General features: G+C 39.8%; 1 protein-coding gene across 1 annotated transcript in view; it reads left to right on the plus strand.

The window, feature by feature from the left end:
• The window catches only part of EPS8L3 (EPS8 signaling adaptor L3), a 29,623-nt gene extending 9,394 nt beyond the window's left edge, over positions 1–20,229 (plus strand). The window contains exons 6-20 of the mRNA XM_070939655.1: positions 135–284; positions 1,299–1,375; positions 1,482–1,597; positions 2,754–2,848; positions 4,223–4,346; positions 7,577–7,641; positions 10,470–10,544; positions 12,133–12,281; positions 12,642–12,744; positions 13,436–13,467; positions 14,360–14,453; positions 16,648–16,767; positions 17,740–17,825; positions 18,414–18,546; positions 20,147–20,229. Coding sequence (XP_070795756.1) covers positions 135–284; positions 1,299–1,375; positions 1,482–1,597; positions 2,754–2,848; positions 4,223–4,346; positions 7,577–7,641; positions 10,470–10,544; positions 12,133–12,281; positions 12,642–12,744; positions 13,436–13,467; positions 14,360–14,453; positions 16,648–16,767; positions 17,740–17,825; positions 18,414–18,546 — 1,419 coding nt within the window. The 3' untranslated portion in view covers positions 20,147–20,229. The remainder of the gene's footprint in view (positions 1–134; positions 285–1,298; positions 1,376–1,481; positions 1,598–2,753; positions 2,849–4,222; positions 4,347–7,576; positions 7,642–10,469; positions 10,545–12,132; positions 12,282–12,641; positions 12,745–13,435; positions 13,468–14,359; positions 14,454–16,647; positions 16,768–17,739; positions 17,826–18,413; positions 18,547–20,146) is intronic.
• The last annotated feature ends 577 nt before the right edge of the window (positions 20,230–20,806 follow it).

Genomic DNA, 20,806 nt, shown 5'->3' on the forward strand with positions numbered 1-20,806 from the left:
GGCAAAGAACTACTGTATACTTATGTTCCTCATGGATTGTTGGCATAGAAAGTTGTGTCCTTTTCTTTGGACCTGGAAGGCGGCAACATGGTCTTTTCTGCTACATCCTGTGTGTTTGGTTTTTCTGCCTACAGGAAGAGCTGGACTGCTATCCCTTGGAAGATATCCAGGATTGGGTCTCCATCCTTAACTGTTGTATTTACAACTCCATCTTGGCTATTTCTGTGAAAGAACTGAACCAGCAGAAAACTAGTATCTTGCTCTTTCAATGCGAGCAGATTGGGGTAAATACAGCATCTTTTTAATTTGGAGGGGACAGATTTGAAGATGGCCTAGAGACAAACTGCAGGTTCCTCTGAAATCCATAATCACATGTAATATATCTGAAATTGACATCTTTGCTTAAAATATAGGAGTCCTAACAAATCTCATTTGGACCTATGGCACTAGGAGAGTTAGGAAATTGTTCTCGTCTGGCAGCAAGACACTGATTGTCAGATTTTAATAAACATGTGGGTAACCTTCCATAGTCCAAATCCTACTGCATACTCTCTTCCTAGTGTTTAACATAAGGTGAATAGCAAAAAGATATTAGTTCCTTATTATCTTATAGGAGTGGGAAATAATTTGCTCCAGTATGAGTCCTACTTCCCACATAATTATCAAAAGGTTAGCCAAAGGAAACATTCTGCAGTGCTTCTATTGTCATAGGATAGTACAGAATAACAGAATAATAGAGTTGGAAGAGACCTTGGAGGTTTTCTAGTACAACCCTCTGCTCATTTCTGTGAAAGAAATGGTATAGGAAAACATTCAGACAAATGGTTGTCCAATCTCTTCTTAAAAACTTCCAGTGTTGGAGTATCCACAACTTCTGAAGGCAAGTTGTTCCACTGGTTAATTGTTCTCTCAGGAAATTTCTCCTTAGTTCTAGGTTGCTTTTCTCCTTGATTAGCTTCCATCCATTGCTTCTTGTCCTGCTTTCAGGTGCTTTGGGGAATAGGTTGACTACTCCCTCTTCTTTGTGGCAACCCCTTTAGTTATTGGAACACTTAGTCCTTTCTTTCATTAAACTAGACATACCCAATTCTAGCAAACCTTTCTTTATATGTTTTAGCCTTCCGTCCCCTAATCATCTTTTTTGCTCTTCTCTTTATGTTTTCTAGAGTCTCAGCATCTTTTTTGCACTCATAGTGGCGGACAACAATTTGTAACAGACAATAACAGTAGCCATTCCAGTTTAAAGCTGGAAGGTCTGAATCCAGAGAAACCTGAAAACTGCTTCTTCTTTCTTTTAGGCTGACTTGTTGAAAACCAAAATACAGAAAGCTATTGAGGAGTGGAGAACCGAATGTCAGAATCATGATATGCTCAGGTAACAGAAAAGTTGGACATCTGCAATATTATATTTCGATTGCAGATGCTTTATTGGTTACCTCAAGACATGATGATGGTGATGTAGGTTTATTATTATAATTTAGAGTGAACTTGGAGAACATGTTGAATCGGCAAAACAGAGCACCTCACATTGGCAACACCAAACTAATTCCTCATGATTCTCCTTGGGACATGGAGCCACGCTACACGGAATTCAATGGTAATTCCTTTTTGCTGGAATGTTGGCTACTAATGGAAGACATGCATGCTAAATAAAATAAAAAGATGGAGGGAGGGAGTGTTTATTGCCATAATATACAGCACATGGAAATGACCAAAGGAGAGAATTAGATTATTTACATGGGATAGGTGTATAATAGGCTTGAATTATTCTTGGTCTGTTTCCAATTTTGGATGCTCTGAGTGGTGAACACAGTAGAACTGTAGTCTATTGCTTCAAGTTTCGGAATTCTTGCTCAACAACTATTTGCTTGTAGTTTTCCTCAATATTCTATCTTATCTCCCACTGCTTTTCAATATATGCATGGAAATATTGGGATAACTGTTCTGGAAAGATCAGATTTAGTGTCACCAGTAAACTGATAGCTTCCGGTAATGTATTTCCTTTAAAAAAAAAAAAAAAAAACACCAGGGAAGCTGTTGAAACCCATTGTCAGTTATGGGTAAGATAAGGACAATTAGATTCAAGCTTAATGCAGAAAAAGATGCTTCTATTCAGTCAAAAAGCAAGTCAGGGAATGGAAATTTAGATAAAAAAACATTCAAGAGTGCAATCTGGGTATGTTTCTAGATTGAGCCTAGGATCTAGAAGCCAAAATTTAGTAGCAGTGGCTAGGAATGGATTTTCACAGCTTCTATTATAAGACAGCCAGGGTTAAGTGATATACATTCATTATATGATAACAGCTGTCTCTTTTACCCCTTGGTATCCTTTTTAGAAGCAACTGGAGTACACACATTTGGGGCAGTGATGAAATCCAAATTTTTTTACTACTGGTTCTGTGGGTGTGGCTTGGTGGGCGTGGCGTGGCTTGGTGGGCGTGGCAGGGGAAGGATACTGAAAAATCTCCATTCCCACCCCACTCCAGGGGAAGGATACTGCAAAATCCCCATTCCCTCCCTATTCCTGGGGGAAGGATATTGCAAAATCTCCATTCCCACCCCACTCTGGGGCCAGCCAGAGGTGGTATTTGCTGGTTCTCCGAACTGCTCAAAGTTTCCGCTACCGGTTCTCCAGAACCTGTCAGAACCTGCTGGATTTCACCCCTGATTTGGGGCAAGGAGTTGAAATAGAAAGTTAGCTAGCCGGGGCATTATTGACACATTGTAGACACATTGATTATTGAACATTATAGAAGCTGAACAGCAATTTGACCAGCAGCAGAAGTATGAAACACATCAAGAGGATCCTAGACTCTCCCCGATGTCGCAGGATAAATCTATAGAAATTGTAAGTACTCCATTCTTTCCTGGATACCTTATCTCTGTTGGCCCCACACTAAAAGATATTTCCCTGTCGTGTCTCTAGAGGGTAGGAACTGGACAGCAGGATATTGTTATCTAAACAGGTAGGGCAAGAAAACTGCATACCCTAGTTTGTACAGTGTATAAGAGAAGATATTTTCCAATTTATTTGGGATTAGAAATACCCAACTCCTTAGGTTAACCATATTGTCTGGAGAGTATGTGAATTTTAGTTCAACCCCAATTAGAAATCGCCTGTTTGAGTATAAGAACTATTGTTGTTGGTACAAAGTCTGAGTTTAAATAATTTTATGAACAGAGATTGTAATCATGAAGCACCACTTCTATGAAAGTGTGCCAAGAGATTCTAGAAATTGTCTGGAAGGATAGAAAAGAACAGTGGTGGGTTCCTCCCGGTTCCGCCCGGTTCCACCGAGCCAGTAGTGGTTATGATATGATGTCATAACCGGTTCTGCCCCCCCGCCCCCCTGCGTTATTCTTACCTTTTATTTGGCCCCACCCCCAATCTATTGCTGCCTCCTGAGTCCCAGCTGATTGGCTAGAAGAAAAAAAACTGTTTAAACTCTTGCCGCGGGGCTTCAAAGGGCCGCCCTACAGCTCATCAGTGTTAAAAGGCAGTGTGGTGGTAGACTGGTGCCTCCAAAAACAAATGAATAGACTGGTACAGCTCTGCAACCAGTTAAAAGCCTAGTAGACCAGTACCGCTGCTAAATCCTAAAGAATTGTCACATGACCATCAAGCCATGACCACAAAATAAGCCACGCCCACAGAACCGGTAGTAAAAAAATGTAGAACCCACCCCTGATAAAGAACTATAGTAAAGGAAGATATTTAGCTAGAAGCTAGGATTATAAACCAGAATAAGAGATACCTTATTGATCTGGAGGTCAATAACATGTAAATGAGAGAAGATGTCTTTGTACAGCTAATTAATTTCACTTCTTAATTAGTGTTTTTTCCCAGATCTAGACCAGGAACCAAGTGAAGTAAATTAAACCATTATCAAATTGAAAGCATGACCTAACTGCTAAATCTCTGAATCAGGGCTGGGTTTCAAAATCCGTCGCTACCAGTTCACTCGTGGGCACACGCGTGCTTGCCCATGCACATGACACTTCTGCACATGTGCAACACTTCTGTGCATGCGCAAAAGCATCAGGGCGGGTGGGCGGAGCCTCCCGCCACCGCCACTACCGGTTTGCCCAATTCGGAGTGAACCGCTAGCAACCCACCACTGCTCTGAATGGCAGGAAAAATGTACACTGTTAGTGGTTTTCCCCAAAAAGCTTTCAATAATACAGTATTGGATTTGGATTCTTGTTCCTCTGTTGCGAGCAGGAGATCCTGAACCATGTTCTGGATGATATAGAATCATTTGCAGGAAAAGTACAAAAGAACGGCACCCTGAGTGACAAGAAGAAAAAGAAAAAGAAAAAAGGAAAGGAAAGTGATAACGATCAAGGTAACACCGCCAAAGCAGCAGAGCAAGTAGGCAATTGTAAACTTCTAAATTTCCATGGTCTCATGGAAAATAGAGGCGGGGGGGGAACATAAACTGATTCTAATTCAAACTTTCTTTGACTCAAGTCTCTGAACTGAACTGCCTTAACAAACAGTCTCTTTTCAGAGTATTCTGAACAAGAGAAAAACGATACAAAGGAACAAGCAATATGAGACATGCTAAAAACTCTCTACTCTGAAGTTCACAATGGGCGTTGAACATTTGAATAGGATATACATTTAGTCAGGAACAATTCTACTGCCAATCATTTTTACTGAATTACCTAACTCCTAGGACAATGATAGCTAACCTTTTCCGGACTGAGTGCCCAAAGCGCACCTGCACGCCCGAACCCCCAAAATGCAATGCGCATGTAGCCCCGCGCATGCACGCTGCCCCCCCACATATGCACGTGCCCCCCGTATGCACCGCCCTGTGCATGTGTGCATGGCCCCGCGCACACACCCCGCCCCCTGTGCATGCGCGGCAGAGACCCAAAGACCAGCTGGCCAGCGGGAGAGCTGAACTGGGGTGATGGCTCGCATGCCATCCGAGAGGGCACTCCGTGCCGCCTCTGGCACATGTGCCATAGGTTCGCCATCACAGTCCTAAGACATTACAATCCTAGAAATTCAGTTCCTTCCTTAATCATAGATTTTGCCTCATTCATTCATCCATTCATTCCAAAGGTGCTTTTTCAGGAGGCAACTGGACTTTCTTGTTTTTTCTTTTGAAGATGTTTTGCTTCTTTCTTCTTTCTTTTCTTTCTTTCTTTATTCAAATTTCTATACCGCCCTTCTCCTTTCGGACTCAGGGCGGTGAACAGCCAAAAAGTAAAACATTTTATATACAAAAGTTAAAATAACTTTAAAATAAATTTGGCCCATTAATTTAAAACATTCCAATTAAAAGCCATATCAAAATTATTAAAACCAATAATAAAATCAGGACAGCCTGGCTGACTGAAAAAAATAGGTTTTGAGAGCCCCACAAAAAGTCCGGAGGTCTGGGATCACTCGTATCTCTGGGGGTAGATTGTTCCAGAGGGTGGGTGCTACCACAGAGAAGGCTCTCCCCCTGGGGGTCGCCAGCCGACATTGCCTGGCCGATGGCACCCTGAGGAGGCCCTCTCTGTGGGAGCGAACTGGCCGGTGGGAGGCAATTGGTGGCAGAAGGCGGTCCCGTAGATACCCCGGCCCTAAGCCATGGAGCGCTTTAAAGGTGATCACCAACACCTTGAAGCGCACCCGGAAGTCCACTGGGAGCCAATGTAGCTCACGGAGAGGAGTCACATGGGAGCGCCCAGTCGCTCCCATAATCCCCCGCGCGGCCGCATTCTGCACCAGTTGGAGCCTCCGGGTGCACCCCAAAAGGAGCCCCATGTAGAGAGCGTTACAATAGTCCAGATGAGAGGTGACGAGTGCCTGAGTGACCGTGCGTAGGGAGTCCCGATCCAGAAAGGAGCGCAACTGGCGTATCAGGCGAACCTGATAAAAGGCCCCCCTGGCCACGGCCATTGTATGCCCTTCTAAAGACAGCCGTGCATCCAGGAGGACACCCAAGTTGCGGGCCCTTTCCGTGGGGGCCAATGATTCGCCCCCAATAACCAGCGATGGCGCCAGCTGGCTATACCGGGACGCCGGCAGCCACAGCCACTCGGTCTTGGAAGGGTTGAGTCGGAGCCTGTTTCTCCCCATCCAGACCCGCACGGCTTCCAAGCACTGGGACATCACTTCCAAGGCATCGTTGGGATGGTCTGGGGTGGAGATGTACAGCTGAGCTTCTCATCTAAGAAGCTTCTTCAGCTCTGACAGGATAGTGGGGCATGGAAGGATTTATATTCCTTGCAGACAGCTAGTCATTTGCACCCTTTTAGAGGGTCGTTGAAGCACTTGGATAAAAAGGATGCAAATGACCAGCTGTCTGCAAGGAATATAAATCCTTCCATTCCCCACCATTCAGTTAGAGCTGAAGAAGCTTCTTGGATGAGAAGTGAAACATCTTCAAAGAAAAGACAAGAAAATCCAGTTGCCTCCTGAAAACCTGGATGATTGAGAACCTCTACAGATATACATTCATTCATTCACTCAGTCATGGTTTTGATTTTCTACCACAATCTCAAACTGTTTTGCCTGGTAAATCCTAGTCATCTCACATTAGAGAAGGTTTAACTTAAGAGCCAACTAAGATGTGTGTTTGCCTACAGTGAAATTCATGTCCCCTATTATCACCAGTTCTCTCTATTTATATCCTTTTGGAGCTATATACAGCCTGTTTGGTTTTTCAATTTCTTGAATATTATTATATAATCCATGATCACTTTTTTTGTGTAGCCCATCATCATTTAAGATTTCCTAGTTCACTTATAAGACATTGGTGTTCCATTGACTGTTCACCAATCCTCTGTTATGGAGACACATTTTAATGATAAGTTCTATTTTTGTTAGATCATCAGTTTCACATTTGAATAGATTGTGTTCTAGATCCATACAATCTATTATATGATTTTATTGAAAATTTTAAACACAAGAATAAGACGAATACAAACTGAAATAAAGCAAAAGAGAAAGAGAAAAAAAAATGAAAGAAAAAACTAAAATATAAAGAGGCTTGCATGTTTGTATAACACTTATAAGTACAATTATAAACAGATCTCTCTCTCTCTCTCATTATATCCTGACTCTTAGTAAATAATGTATCATATCTAATTTTCAAAACCATAAACATAAATTCATTTTTTTTTATCAAAAGGTCCACAAAGAATATCCAGATTATAACATACTGTCTAGATCCATACAATTTAAATCCTATGACTTCATGTCTCTCAATGCTGGAATGGCATATCTTAGGTTTTCATATAGTTTTCTTGCGTATAAAAAAGTATGCTTTATATATTTCACTGATCTCATCCTATATCAAATCTTCAAATTTAGACTGCCTTTTAACTAAGCAAAAAAGTTGGAATTAAATTAGTTTATTTAACGTTATGTTCTGATTATTTTGACATAACTGGGTGCAAATGTTCTCCCTCTCTCCCTCCCTCCCTCCCTCTCTCTCTCTCTCTCTCTCTCTCTCTCTCTCTCTCTCTCTGTGTAAATCTTGAATCTCCTGCATGTGGAGATACCTGTCTATAATCTTATTTTCTTTTATCTTCTGCATCGGTTTACTAATGTTTCTCTCTGGTTTGGCAGCATTACCCTCGGAATCTGAGTTTGGAGACTGCTTCCAGAAGATCAAGTACAGTTTCAATTTGCTGGTAGGTTTGCAACTGGTTTGACCTTGGCAGAAATTTCTCTATTGCCAATACAGTTGGCTACATTTCTTATGAAAAGAACTCTTCATGAATTCCGCAACACAAAATATTTAGGGCAGCAGCACAAAGAGCTCCATTCTGTTTAGTTGTAGCTGTTTATTGCCACTGTGGGATTATTAATGTAGGAATATTTTAAGCAGCTGAAAAATTATGGTAGTCAGATAAGACATTAGGAAACTAGAGGAGGATTGTAAATGTACCTATATATTCACCAGATGTAATTGTATAGAGTATCGAACTGAACTGTATGTGCTTGTTGGTATTTAATCCAGCTTTTCAGATGAGAATTGTTTCCCAAAGAAAGCCTCAATTAAATCGCAATTAAAATTCTATGCACATTTATGCTTTCAAGCATGATGCACAAATGATACAGATCTGACTTTATCGGAGAGCCAAATAAAGGCTATGCTTTATCGGAAAGTTATGCTTGCAAACTTGAATAGACCTGATAAACAGGATGAGGAAAGTAGTCCAGACTGGTACCCTGCGTAATTTGGAACAGAAGCTTTCCCTATCTCCCAACGTGCATCGCTGGAATTATTTCCCAGTGAAAACAACTGGAACAATCTAGATTGGGATCATTTTGGGAAAAGAGTAAAGGCTCCTAAACGTTATCTTTCAACCTTTCCTATGATCCATAAACAGATCAATCCCCCTGTCTCTTATCTGTTGTAAAAAGCTACCCACTAAATTAATTTTCTGATGATTTTTTTAAACCTTCTTTAGTTTGATCTTAAGACCCTAAATGTGATCTGATCTTTATCTCCTGTCATTTTCTTCTATTTCTTTATTTCATAACTATCACAGTTGTGTTCTTCCGCAAAGTTGGGGCATCAATATTCTTTCCTGTTTTGATTGTTCACCTCTGAATTATCCCATTCTACCTGTTCCGTTTTTTTCTCATAGACAGCTAAAATGGCTGAATGCAAGAATCTGGTCCCGAGAAATGAGCAGAAGGGATAAGAATAAGATTTCCCCCTTTCTTTGTTAATCCGTATAGTATTATGTTTCTACTGCTAAAAAAATGGAAGGAGAAAAAAAATTACTGGTAACAATACTATGGTTAGATCTGTGTCATATACTAGACTAACCTGAAATTGTTTTAGTTTGTTGTCCAAATCTAGCTGGTATGTTTTATTAACGGTTCAGTATGTTGAGCAAGAAATAAAATTAATTTGATAGTCATTGTGCAGTTAATTATGGGTTAATATGTTGTATAAGCCTAATCTTCATGTTAACTGAGCTTTCGGAACAGTTCCCATAAAGAAAGGGGAGTGGAGGAAAAAGAGCTGAAAAATGAACTAAGAAGAACAGCACTTGAAAACAGCATTTTCTTCTAGTGAAGGAAGGGGAAGTTCATTTTTTTTTCCTGATGGCCTTGCTAGAAAGAGAGGAAAGAAGCAGTCCCCATTGGCTCTTGGTTCCCTGGACCAATATCCGGCATCCCTTCCCAACTAATAATTGAAATTGTGTTATTGATGATGGGGAAAGGTGACCAAGTTCCCAGTAATTACTAGCTGCACATATATCACCCATTTTGTTTTGCTTACTGATGTAAATGTAAATGTTAAATGTATCATAATTGGTTGTGTTTACACAAGTACACAACAGACCCTGATTTATAACCTATGTTCATACTGTTTGTTAAACCACAGTTCTCAACCGAGGATCGTGGGATTCCCATGGGCACCCTAGTATATTTTAAGGAGGCCACGGATAAAAAACGTGTAATGGGGTGGTGGCTGGTGGGGCCATAGAAAAGTAAAGTATGTTTACTGCAGTTCTGTCTTATACAGTATATGCCAGAAAATACATCGGTAACTGTCCCTTATCTGTATCCAGTAATGGGACCTGGTTTGGGGGGGGGGGCGGGGAGGTGTTGATAGGATGAAAACAAGGCTGGGAGAGGGCTACAGATGGGAGGAAAACTGTTGAGAACTCCAGTGTTAAACCAAAATATGTGATGGCATAGCACAATATGTAACTAAGTCGCTCTCCAGCCAAGAACCAGGATAAGGCCTGCCTTCTTCTTTTTACAAGAATCACTGGCCAGAGCCAAGTATCAGTCGAAAATGTGCTTCCCACGCCCAGTTTAATTTTTAATCCACCCTACTTGTTTTTCTTTGAGAAAGGAACTAAGCATTAACTGAATAAGCAAGTTCAATAGGATTATTAGAGGGTCAAACTCTTTACCAACACCAGGGCAAGTCATTGTAGGTTCCTTGCCCAGATTCTAATCAAACCTAGCCCACCTTTCTTCTCCATTCTTGCACCCTCCTAATGGGTGGCATCAAGGTTCCCAGAATTCCCAGCCTTTATAGCCACTTGGAAAGCATCAAGTTTTGGAAAGTTGATTTAGTGCCATCCTTTACTTAAATTTACCTAATAAGAACATTAGGTGTTGTAGTGATTAAGGCATTAAAAGTAGAAACTGGGAGACCATGAATTCTAGTCCTGCCTTAGAATTCATAAATAAATTAATCATCAGTTCACCCATCATCTTGGACCTCTCTCCCTCCCCCCCTTTCTCTTTCTCTCCCCTCCACACCCTCAAGGTAGAAGGTGATGGCAAACTACTTCCAAACTTTTGCCAAGAAAATTGCAGGAAGTAATCTAGGCAGTCGCTGGAGTCAACACTATCTTGAAGTACAAAAATAACCCCATAACCTGATGTGGTCTAGTTAATGGTTTACTTCCCTCCTTCTTCAATCTGTGAATTGGATTTTCAAAAGAGAAATAATAATTATGGGACTGTACTTGTTTTTTTGCAGGGGAATCTTGACCAAACCATACAACAGCCAAGTGCTCCTGAATTGGTCACCCTCATCTTCTCCACTCTAAGAACTGTGAGTATAGCAGTCAGGCAAGAAATTCCAGAGGTTTCTGATGACTGTCTTTTTTTAAAAGATTCATTTGTAAATAGAGAGCATTTTTTTCTTATATAGTTTTATTGAAAGTTTTTACTTCATTAAAAGATAAACAAGAAAAATATATAGAAGAAAAGTAGAAGAAATAAAATAAAGTGCTAGGAACAGTACAGATAAAGAAAAGAAGGAAAAAAGGGAAAATTTAAGAAGCAGCTTCCAATCTTCTTCACAGCAATTGCAAACAATTTTTTACTACTTCCCCCCTTTAGTATTGCATAATATAGATCCTTTCATAAAAGGAACTACAAAGTCCATTACAAGTTTTCAATCTTTTGTAAACATAGTTATTGCCTATGTTATTAATCAAACAATTCAATTTTGTCATTTCTGCAAGTTGTACCATCTTCACAGTCGACTCCTTCATTGTGGGTATTTCTGTGTTTTTCCATCTTTGTGCACATAGTATCGGACTGTAGTTACCATGAGAGAGATATATTTTTTCCCTAAATCAATTAGGCATTCCAGAATTCTGATAGGTGTTTTCTATGCTCTAGCAATCACATTTTTTAATATTCAGGATCAAAATGCAAGTGTCCTGCATGTTTCCCAGCATTGTTTATACCTCATTTTCTACAGATGACAAAATGGGAAGCAGCTGTTATCGAAGGCCAGATGAGAATAAATTTCCTGACACATTAGAAATCTCTAAAGAAGGGGTGTCAAACTCCCTCCCAAACTCAGGGCTGAGTTTCAGGGCTGCATCAGAGTTGTGTTTGACCTCAGGGGGCAGGTGGGCATGGGCATCATTCATGTCAGGGGTGCCTCTAGCAGGGCTGGGGGGACCCATTGTCTCCAGCGGAGGAAGGTGAGACCAGGGAGAGGGCCAAACCCTTGTCCTCCAGAGGAGCCTCGCCGTCCCTCTCAGGCCACCCCCCAGACAGTGGCACAGGCTGTCCAGAGCCCTAGGTAGCAAAGGGCAAGTGCCCAGCCTGACCCTCAAGGTCCCAGGGCACCAGGACCCCACAGCCCAGCTCCGTTTTCATTGGTAGAGGCACCATGGGCCACTCCTTCGCTGTATCCAGGGCGGCCCCGTGGGCCAGATCTAAGCATCCTATGGGCTGGATCCGGCCCGTGGACCTTGAGTTTGATACCCCTGCTCTAAAGACAAAAAAGGACACAAGTGGAAATCACTTTAACATGTCTATGTAGATGGTTCCAGGGAGGGTGTGGATTAAGCAATTGCTCTGCCTCGTTCATGGAATACAGGAAATAATCCAGATAACTTCATGCTCCATTTCTAACCATACTGCATTTCTTACCCTTTTTTTCACCCTTTCCTAAACACAATTCCAATATACAGAAAAAAAACATAGCTATACTTTGCCTTCTGAACGTTAAGCAATAAGAACTTTAGCTCTATTTGGAAGCATTCAATGAATCAAAACCTGGGTCATAAGAAAGTGTAACAATAAACCTGTGACTTCCACTTGCAAGTATTTCTGTTCCTCGAAGGCTTGATTAATTGTCGTGCTGTATTCCCTGAATAACATGTATTCTCACTCCTCAGATTTTATCCAGGTGTCCCTGGATGAACTTGGCCTCTACAGTAGTCTTACCGTTGCTGACACCTGCAGCTATTAACTTGCTCAGGCGCTCCTTGAAATATGATGACCAGACTATTTGGAGGAATTTGGGAACTGCTTGGAATAAGACTAGGTAAGAGTTGTCAAGCCTTGTGCAATACGTTTGCTTCTACAGTATAATGTGGTAAGAAACTAGGTCAAACGAGAATACCAGCCATTGCATAATGTACTATAGCCAGAGCCATTGCATCATGCAAAGCCACTGCCAAAGATAGCAACATGGACTTTAAGTCAAATCTAGCAGGATTCTTCTTCATTGAAATCCCTGTTAATCCCTGCTAAGACTTCATTTTCTTCACTGTATAATTTTCAGTAACCCTGTCATTCAAGTGGATTTGTAACACAAATTCTGAAGGAAACACCTTGATGATCTGGATCTATTGTAGCTTGATCCCAATTTTTATTACTCAATAAGTTGTCTTCTTACTCACAGGGAAGAATTTCCAAAGGGACAATCCTTCCCTCCCTATATACCCACATTTTCAGATGGATGGATGCCTCCCAGGTCTACTTGGAGATCCAACAATATGGCTCAGGTGAGTCACTCCTGAATGGCAGGCAACCACAGGCAGAGCAGAAGTAATAGAGAGCCACATTATGGAGAGCAGGTGCCTGGCCATGAGCTTCTAAAGCAAAAGCAGTATCTTGCCTGCTCTATACAAGGTCAGCACAAATTCATCACAAATAGTCAGATTTTTTACAGTTTCATATATTGTTCAAGGGCAATGTTAATTCTCATGGCAATACTCATGTATCAAATGATCATTATATTTCTGCCCATCTGTACAGCTCAGCTGTTCTGTACTTTGTGCCTACAGATAAGGAGAACTGCAACTCCCAGTATCTTGGGATGGATACTCATGGATGCAGCACAAGTATTGCTGCCTAGGCCTTATGGGAGCTGAACTCCAACATATTTGGAGAGAACCAGGCTGCCATAATTTGCAAAGCAGTAGGTCAATTAGCAATTGCAAAGAAAAAGCTTACTATACCATCAAAATTCAAAGTCTGCTATCACATACAATGCATTACTAAGATGCAATCCTCTAGCAGATAAAATTTTATTGCTACTAACAATATAGTGGATTCCTATGTAGTTCAATTATGTAAGCAAATATCACAACTATTGTCGTTACATACGTTTGAAGCCATTCATTTATTAAAACATTGTTTAATGTGTACCTATGATTAATTTCACTTAAAGTAAACTGTATTATTTTCTTGTAGGCAAATGGAACCCAGAATAATTCCTCAGATGGGTATGTTTTCTTACCAGACTTTTTAGTGGATATACAGGAAATATTCCTGGGGAATGAAACTTACGTATGTGACCACATAGAAATTATTTTGACTCTAATAGAAAATGGCAGACACATAGAATTTCCCTGCATCAAATTCACTCTAGAAATTACATCCCATGCAAATTCACTCTAGAAATTACATCCTACTCAAGTTACACTGGCAGAAATACAATTAAGAATTAAAGAGTAGCTAAAATTCTGACAAAAGTATTCTGGGAGGAGCAAGAGGAGAAGATTGTGTGACCAATAATAATAAATTAAGTGTGTGTGTGTGTGTGTGTGTGTGTATGTTACTCAGCTCCCAGCAACTCTGGGTGGTTTACAGTTGTTTAAAATATTTAAGGACAAAAATACCACAAAAACAGAACAAGATACAATACTTTTGAATTTTATTGAAATTATCTTTCAATTTTTTTTAACGTATTTATCAGCATGTTCATCTTTAACGTGCCATGTTGTGGCTTTTGCTACAACAAATTAACATGATTACTTCTTTGAAACTGGCATAAATCAGAACAAAAGGAAGAAATAGGATCCTAAGTATCAGAACCCTATTGCTAGAGCTGCTTTAGTGCATAAGAGATCCATAATATTCTCAGCTGCCAGATGTGTTGACTTTGGGAAGTGGGAGTCACGTTACTCAAATCCTGTAAAGGCCAACCCCAGCTGAGGGGTTTTGCCCACATTTGACAGAATCTAGTAGACACTGCATCACAAGGGATGTGGCCATGTAGAGACAAGGAGGCAAACTCTTTTCAAGTGAGTCTTTTACAGAAACAAGGAAGAAGGAAGAACAGGCTGCTCATCTCCCAGACTTTTGTTCTCAAGAGCAGATTCATTTCCTTTTCAGGGCTTCCAATCCTCCACAACTCATGCAAGCCGTATCTGATTTCCATGCACGGAATTCCCAAGAGCTCACTGTAAGAAAAGGAGACCTATTAGAGGTAAGACTGAAAATCTGTTCCTTTAGTAGATAGGCAAGTACAGTGGTTGTCTCTTGGCAAGTACAGTGCTCTTCACCACCAAAGCTCCTGTATGGGATCAAAAGCTATCTTGCTTCTTTGCATAAACACCATCAAAGCAATTGCAGCCCAATCATGACTAGGAAAGGGAGCAAATTATACCAAAATATTTTCTTCTAAGCTGTATAAAAGACCACCAAAAAAAAAAAATCCAAAAAGGAGAAGATAGTTCTAATAATAATAATTCTTAATAGAAAATAGTGCATCTAGCTAGTTCACATCATTACATAAAATCAAGACTGAAGGCTGAAATAGCCATCTTTGTCTAGAAGTCATCAATGCTGCAAATGATTATCATAGGCTCTTGAGCTAGAACATGAAGGGAACAGTGTAGATTTTCAAATCTGTAACTTTAAGTTATGTGGATTTCTGTAGACCTTAGGATACCTTTTACCCAAATTCTTTTCTTCGTAACCTTTTCCCAACAGTTTCCCTAAAACATTTTTTTAACGTTTATTGCCATGCATCATGAAACTTGGTGGTCACACTAGTTATTCTGAACTTGTATTAATGGCACAGGAATCATCTTTATTTATGTATTTATTTGAAAAACATATCCGGCCACCCACCCCACAGCAAGAACAGTACAATAGTACAACAACAGTACAATAAAAACATGTAATTTAAAAAAAAAAAAAACAAGAAATGGGGTCTGGCATTCTTAAACAACACTTTCCAACAATAATAATAACAATACTGGGCTCATTTTTTCTACATTCCACAAGGCTAGACCTTGAACACTTCTTTTTAATAAGATTCAGTATTGGGTTCCTTAAACTATCAAGAGTTATCTCAAATATTTTTCATCAATGATACATTGATGAAGAACATGCGTTATATCCATACGTTTAAGGAGCTTGGTGGAGCAGTGGACTAAAGCATTGTTAAATAGCACTTAGCTGCCAGCTGCCTGCAATTACTGCGAGTTCAAATCTCACCAGGCTCAAGGTTGACTCAGCCTTCCATTCTTCCGAGGTAGGTAAAATGAGGACCCGGATTGTGGGGGCAATAAGCTGACTTTGTATAAAAAAAGAACACCACTTTGGGGGGGCGAAAGCCCTACTAAGCAGGTATATACAAAAGTATGAAGGCTATTGCTTAATGCATTGTAAGCCGCCCTGAGTCTCCGGAGAACGCGGCATATAAATAAATATATTCTTTTATCTCTCATGTCTTCTTCATCAATTCCTCATATCTTCTTCATCAATGATGTAGATGAAGGAATAGATGGGGAACTCATCAAATTTGCAGACAACACCAAACTGGCAGGAATAGCTAATACTCCGGAAGATAGGCTTAAGATATAGAAGGATCTTGACAGACTTGAACATTGGACCCTAGCTAACAAAATGAAATTTAATGGTGAAAAAACTAATGTTCTGCATTTAGGCAAGAAAAACCAAATGCATAGCTATAGTATAGGTGGATCAATAGTAGTAATTGTGAGAGGAGTCCTAGTGGACAATTACTTAAATATGAGCCATCAGTGTGTGGCAGCTGCCCAAAAAGCCAACACAGTACTAGGCTGCATTATCAGAAGGATAGAATCAAGATTACGTGACATATCAATACTACTCTATAATGCCTTGGTAAGATCACACTTGGTATACTGGTCCAGTTTTGGTTGCCATGATAGAAAAAAGAGACTGTAGATAGAGTATGGAGAAGAACAATAAAGTTGATGAGGGGACTGGAGGCTAAAACATATAAAGAACAGTTGCTGGAATTGAGTATGTCTAGTTTAATGAAAAGAAGGACTAGGAGTGACATGATAGCAGTGTTCCAATATCTAAGGGGTTGCCATAAAGAAGAGGGAGTCAAGCTATTCTGCAAAGCATCTGAAGGCAGGACAAGAAGCAATGGGTGGAAACTAATCAAGGAGAGAAGCAACCTAGAATTAAGGAGAATTTTTCTGACAGAACAATTAATCAGTGGAACAACTTGCTTCCAGAAGTTGTGAATGCTCCAACACTGGAGGTTTGTAAGAAGAGATTGGACAACCATTTGTCTGAAGTGGTATAGGGTTTCCTGCCTGAACAGGGGGTTGAACTTAGAAGACCTCCAAGATCCCTTCCAACTCTGTTATTCTGTTAAATTGAACTCTACTATTTTTTAGATTTTGGACCAAAGAAAAAGATGGTGGCTTGCCAGAAATGCCACGGGGGAGAAAGGTTATATTCCTAATAATATTCTGGAATCTAAGAATCAGACATCTAATGAACACAATCCAGAGCAAGTGGGTACCATTTTCTTTTGTGTCATGTGGCATTGCAGAGACAGATGCTTTATGCTAGGTGTTATTTCACATAATCACTTCTCCCCTGCTGTGTAAAATTGAGGCATATCTAGGGAGCAGGTCTCTACTGACAATGTGATACAAAATCAGAAAAAGGATATGTTCTCTGGGAAAGTGGGCATCTCTGCATACTCTGTTGGAACCAGCTGTTTTCTTCAGACAGAATAGCTCTCGTTGGCTATATCTCATTGGAAGCCCATATACTGAACACTTCTTAATATCAAGCTTATGAATTATCCTGAATTCTGATTGTGTCATAAAGTTAGCTGCAAATTCATGGAGGAGGAATAGCAAGAAGTCTCATCCCAACTGTATAGGGTTTTTGGAATTAAAACTGAGAAATTAAATTGGTAATTTAGTACAAGCAGACATTCTCAATCTGCTGTACCAATGTGTAAGTATAGAACTGACTTATGCTAAATATAGACAACACACTTGAAGCTTCTAGCAGCAGCACTTAGGTATTTGAGATTACTGTAAATTTATATTAGTTATATTTTCACATACACCACCCACTGAGAACTACTGTAGAACTGAAAGGACAATTAACCAGTGGAACAGCTTGCTGTCAGAAGTTGTAGGTGCTTCATCACTGGAGGTTTTTAAGAAAGGACTGGACAGTCACTTGTCTGAAATGGTATAGGGTCTCCTGCTTGAGCAGGGGGTTGGACTAGATGACCTCCAAGGTCCCTTCCACCTCTATTCTGATTGACTGATAGAAGGGAAAGTTCAGTTCCTCAAATTTGCAAATTTGCAATCTTAGAAAATAAGATTGAGATCAAGCCCAGTTGTTGTGACTTATTTGCTGTAATTACACTTATTTCTAAATAGGTAGGCCTTTAGAAGTTTGAGCAATGAATATCCTTTTTTCCTCTGAATCATCTTGTTCCTGTTATCTCTGTATATATATAGGTTTCAACAGGTTTCACTGATGTCCAGCCAAGTTCCTCACCAGCAGAAGTCACAGTTTGGCTCAGGACAAAAGGTTTTTCCAAGATGTAGGTGTCACTTTAATAACTAATCCAATAAATCTGATTCTGGTCATGACTGGTTTGGTTGTTCTAATACTTGATGTCCGTGAGATGAAGAGTTGTGTGGAGTAGTAAACTCCTTCTTCACTTTCAACTCTGTTTAGTCCCTTGACACTTAACTTTCATGCAGGTGTACTGCAGCTATTAATCTCAGCAATCATGCTATCATTATGACCCAAAGATGTCAAGTTAGAGATATAATTCTAGGTGCTGATAGTTTAACAGAAACTAAATAGAATACAATAATGCTAACTTATACAGGAAAGACCAGATTCCACATTTACAGTCAAGCACAACAAGCTCACAGATTAAGTGTCAGAACTAGAAGGGCCATGTTCCAGTTCTCAGTCATGCAGCAGTTTTCAACTCTACCTACACAGAATGGTTAAGAAACCCAGATTGTTCATTTTCAACAACAATAAAAAGGATGCACTGTAACATGGCCCAATAAACAAAATACAGTCTATAGAATCAGGTCCAACCCTGCTTTCTTCTTCAGTCTTCCTCAAGAGTGACTCATTTCACTATGTATGTACCTTTTGGTTGTTTCAACAGCACAGTTAAATCCCTTGGCATCTTAAATGGTAGACAGCTACTGTCGATGAGCCAAGAAGAACTGAAAATGGTCTGCCCGGAAGAGGGAAGAAAAGTATTTTCAATGCTTAGAGGAGTTAAATCCCCACTGTAGGTAAGACAATGTCTAAAACTTGATCATCGAATCAATCTCAGCATATCTGCTGAAAGATACAGTATGCTACCCAGTAGTGGGATTCAAATCACGGCACTACTGGTTCGCTATTGGTAGCGTGCAGGTGCACACATGCGCTTTGTGAGTGCGTGGCACTTCTGCACATGCACAGAGCGTTTTTGATGACGTCTGGGCGGGTGGGCAAACCAGGAGCAACCCACTACCGATGCTACCATATTGTCAATGTAGCTTCGTACTGGAATTTAGTCTCCCACTCTTTTTCAATAACACCACTGAATGAAGGAACAACTAAAACATTAGTTGTCAGGACTGTTTTGGATTTTTATCTGATCGATATTGTGGGCAGGAGATGTCCATTCAAAAAGGAATTGGCCTCTGAAGCCCACCAGGGATTTGGCAGATTTGACCTTCTGCCAATGGACTCTTTCTGGGAGGGGGGAATTGAAAGAGAGGTGTGCCTTAACAATAAGTACTTTGCCAACACCTATGATAAAAACTAAACAAGCAGCAATTAAAATAACCATATTAACAACAATCAAGAGCCTGTGCCCAGGAATGCAAGCACATCTTCAGGACTTGCAAATGGCCAGTAGGGAATGGTGCTGCAGAAAGCTGATAGGTTTTTTATTTTTGTTTTTACTTAAAACATCATAAACAGAAACAGGGTAAAGAAGTTTGGTTTAACCATTCAAAGATGGCTACAAAGATGATTTGGAATCACTCTACCTATAGGTTACTCCTTACTCCTTGTTTTTTCTTATTTAGCTAAGGAAGATATGATCAATTAGCAATTTATTTCGTCTATAAGGAAATCTGGTTGTGTAATTTAAAAGAACAAGGCTCAGTTGTTATAAATGTATTCCTACATGCAAATCATGAGATAGTCACACCAAATGCATAATTTAACACTGGGTCATTTTTACCACTCATTTCCTGGCATCTTACTCTTAATATCATAAACTCATGTGATAGTATTGTGAAGGAAAATTGCCCAATAAGCACAAGGGAACAAAGAGTAATATTCTGCTGGCAATGTTTTATGAGCAGATTGTTGCAAGAGAATGACTATTAAAAAGAAGAGAAGTGAGGCAGCTTGAATCTAATCTTAAGTATTTTCTAACGGTTGCTATTGTACTTCCTGTCAAGGATACTTCTATCTAAATAATTGTAGCACAAAAATGTGCTCTACGATCTTAATGTTTCTTCGAAGGTAACACTTTCATTGTTCTGATGAAGCAGCATATATAGTATTCTTCCAGGTCAACTATTTATCTTGGGAAAAAAGTGATACTAAATGGCCTTACATTAGCCTCTATTATTATGCACACCCACTACAATATTGCTATGAGGATAAAAGTATATTTACTTCCATACAGTACATGATCCTGAGCTCTTCAAGGGATATGACTTAAGCCAGAATTCCCCACAGGTTGGGGAATTGCAGAATAGTGAATTCTGAACTCACATAATACCAAGATGAAATTAAACATACCCCATCATAATTTTCCATGAAGTCTGTGTAATTTTTTTAAAATTGCTAGTTTAAATTAGAGTTTAATCTCTGTGCTTCTTTTCACAGTAATGGTCCTCAGCATTAGCTTTTGCAGATCTCCCAACCCATTCCATCATCTATTTTGAAGAGATCATCACTGCATCAATGGCACAACTCACTGAAAATGTTATTAGTTGCATGGTAATCTTCAGTCCACTAATTTTCCAGTTAGTTTGTAATTGCTGTGTTTAAGAATAGCCTTCAAGAGGGCTTTAAGATGCTTCTGTAAATGCTGTAGCAAGTAACATGCTTACCATTTTTGAATGATCTCAGGAACATCTGTAAATGACTGTTTTTACAGTGGTGACACACTCTTCTATTATTGGGCTACGGCTTTCAGAATAGGGACATTTAGAGGGGTCATTGATTCTTGCAGCCCTGCCTTATCATCGACCACCTCATCAATTTTTGACTGTGAAAAGATACTAAATCAAGGAAATATTTGTGAAGGATAGAACCTTAAATGGATCCTTTAGGTTTTAGAACTTTGAAAAGATAACTTTGAGGTAGCCAGGATGTTCTGAATAATGAATCTGATTTGGAAATACTGTTGTCTTCTCCAAGTGAGGATAATTGGAGCAGGGGACAAAAGATTAAAAGTGTAAAAAGACTATATTATACTGTATTAATAGGTATTCCATCCCCAGATTTGTAGTTAAGACACAGATTAATACATTCTTAAAACAA

The sequence above is a fragment of the Pituophis catenifer genome, unplaced genomic scaffold (assembly GCF_029215685.1).
Source record: "Pituophis catenifer annectens isolate HBS135680 unplaced genomic scaffold, rPitCat1.0.hap2 SCAF_3, whole genome shotgun sequence".
NCBI classification, from domain to species: domain Eukaryota; kingdom Metazoa; phylum Chordata; class Lepidosauria; order Squamata; family Colubridae; genus Pituophis; species Pituophis catenifer.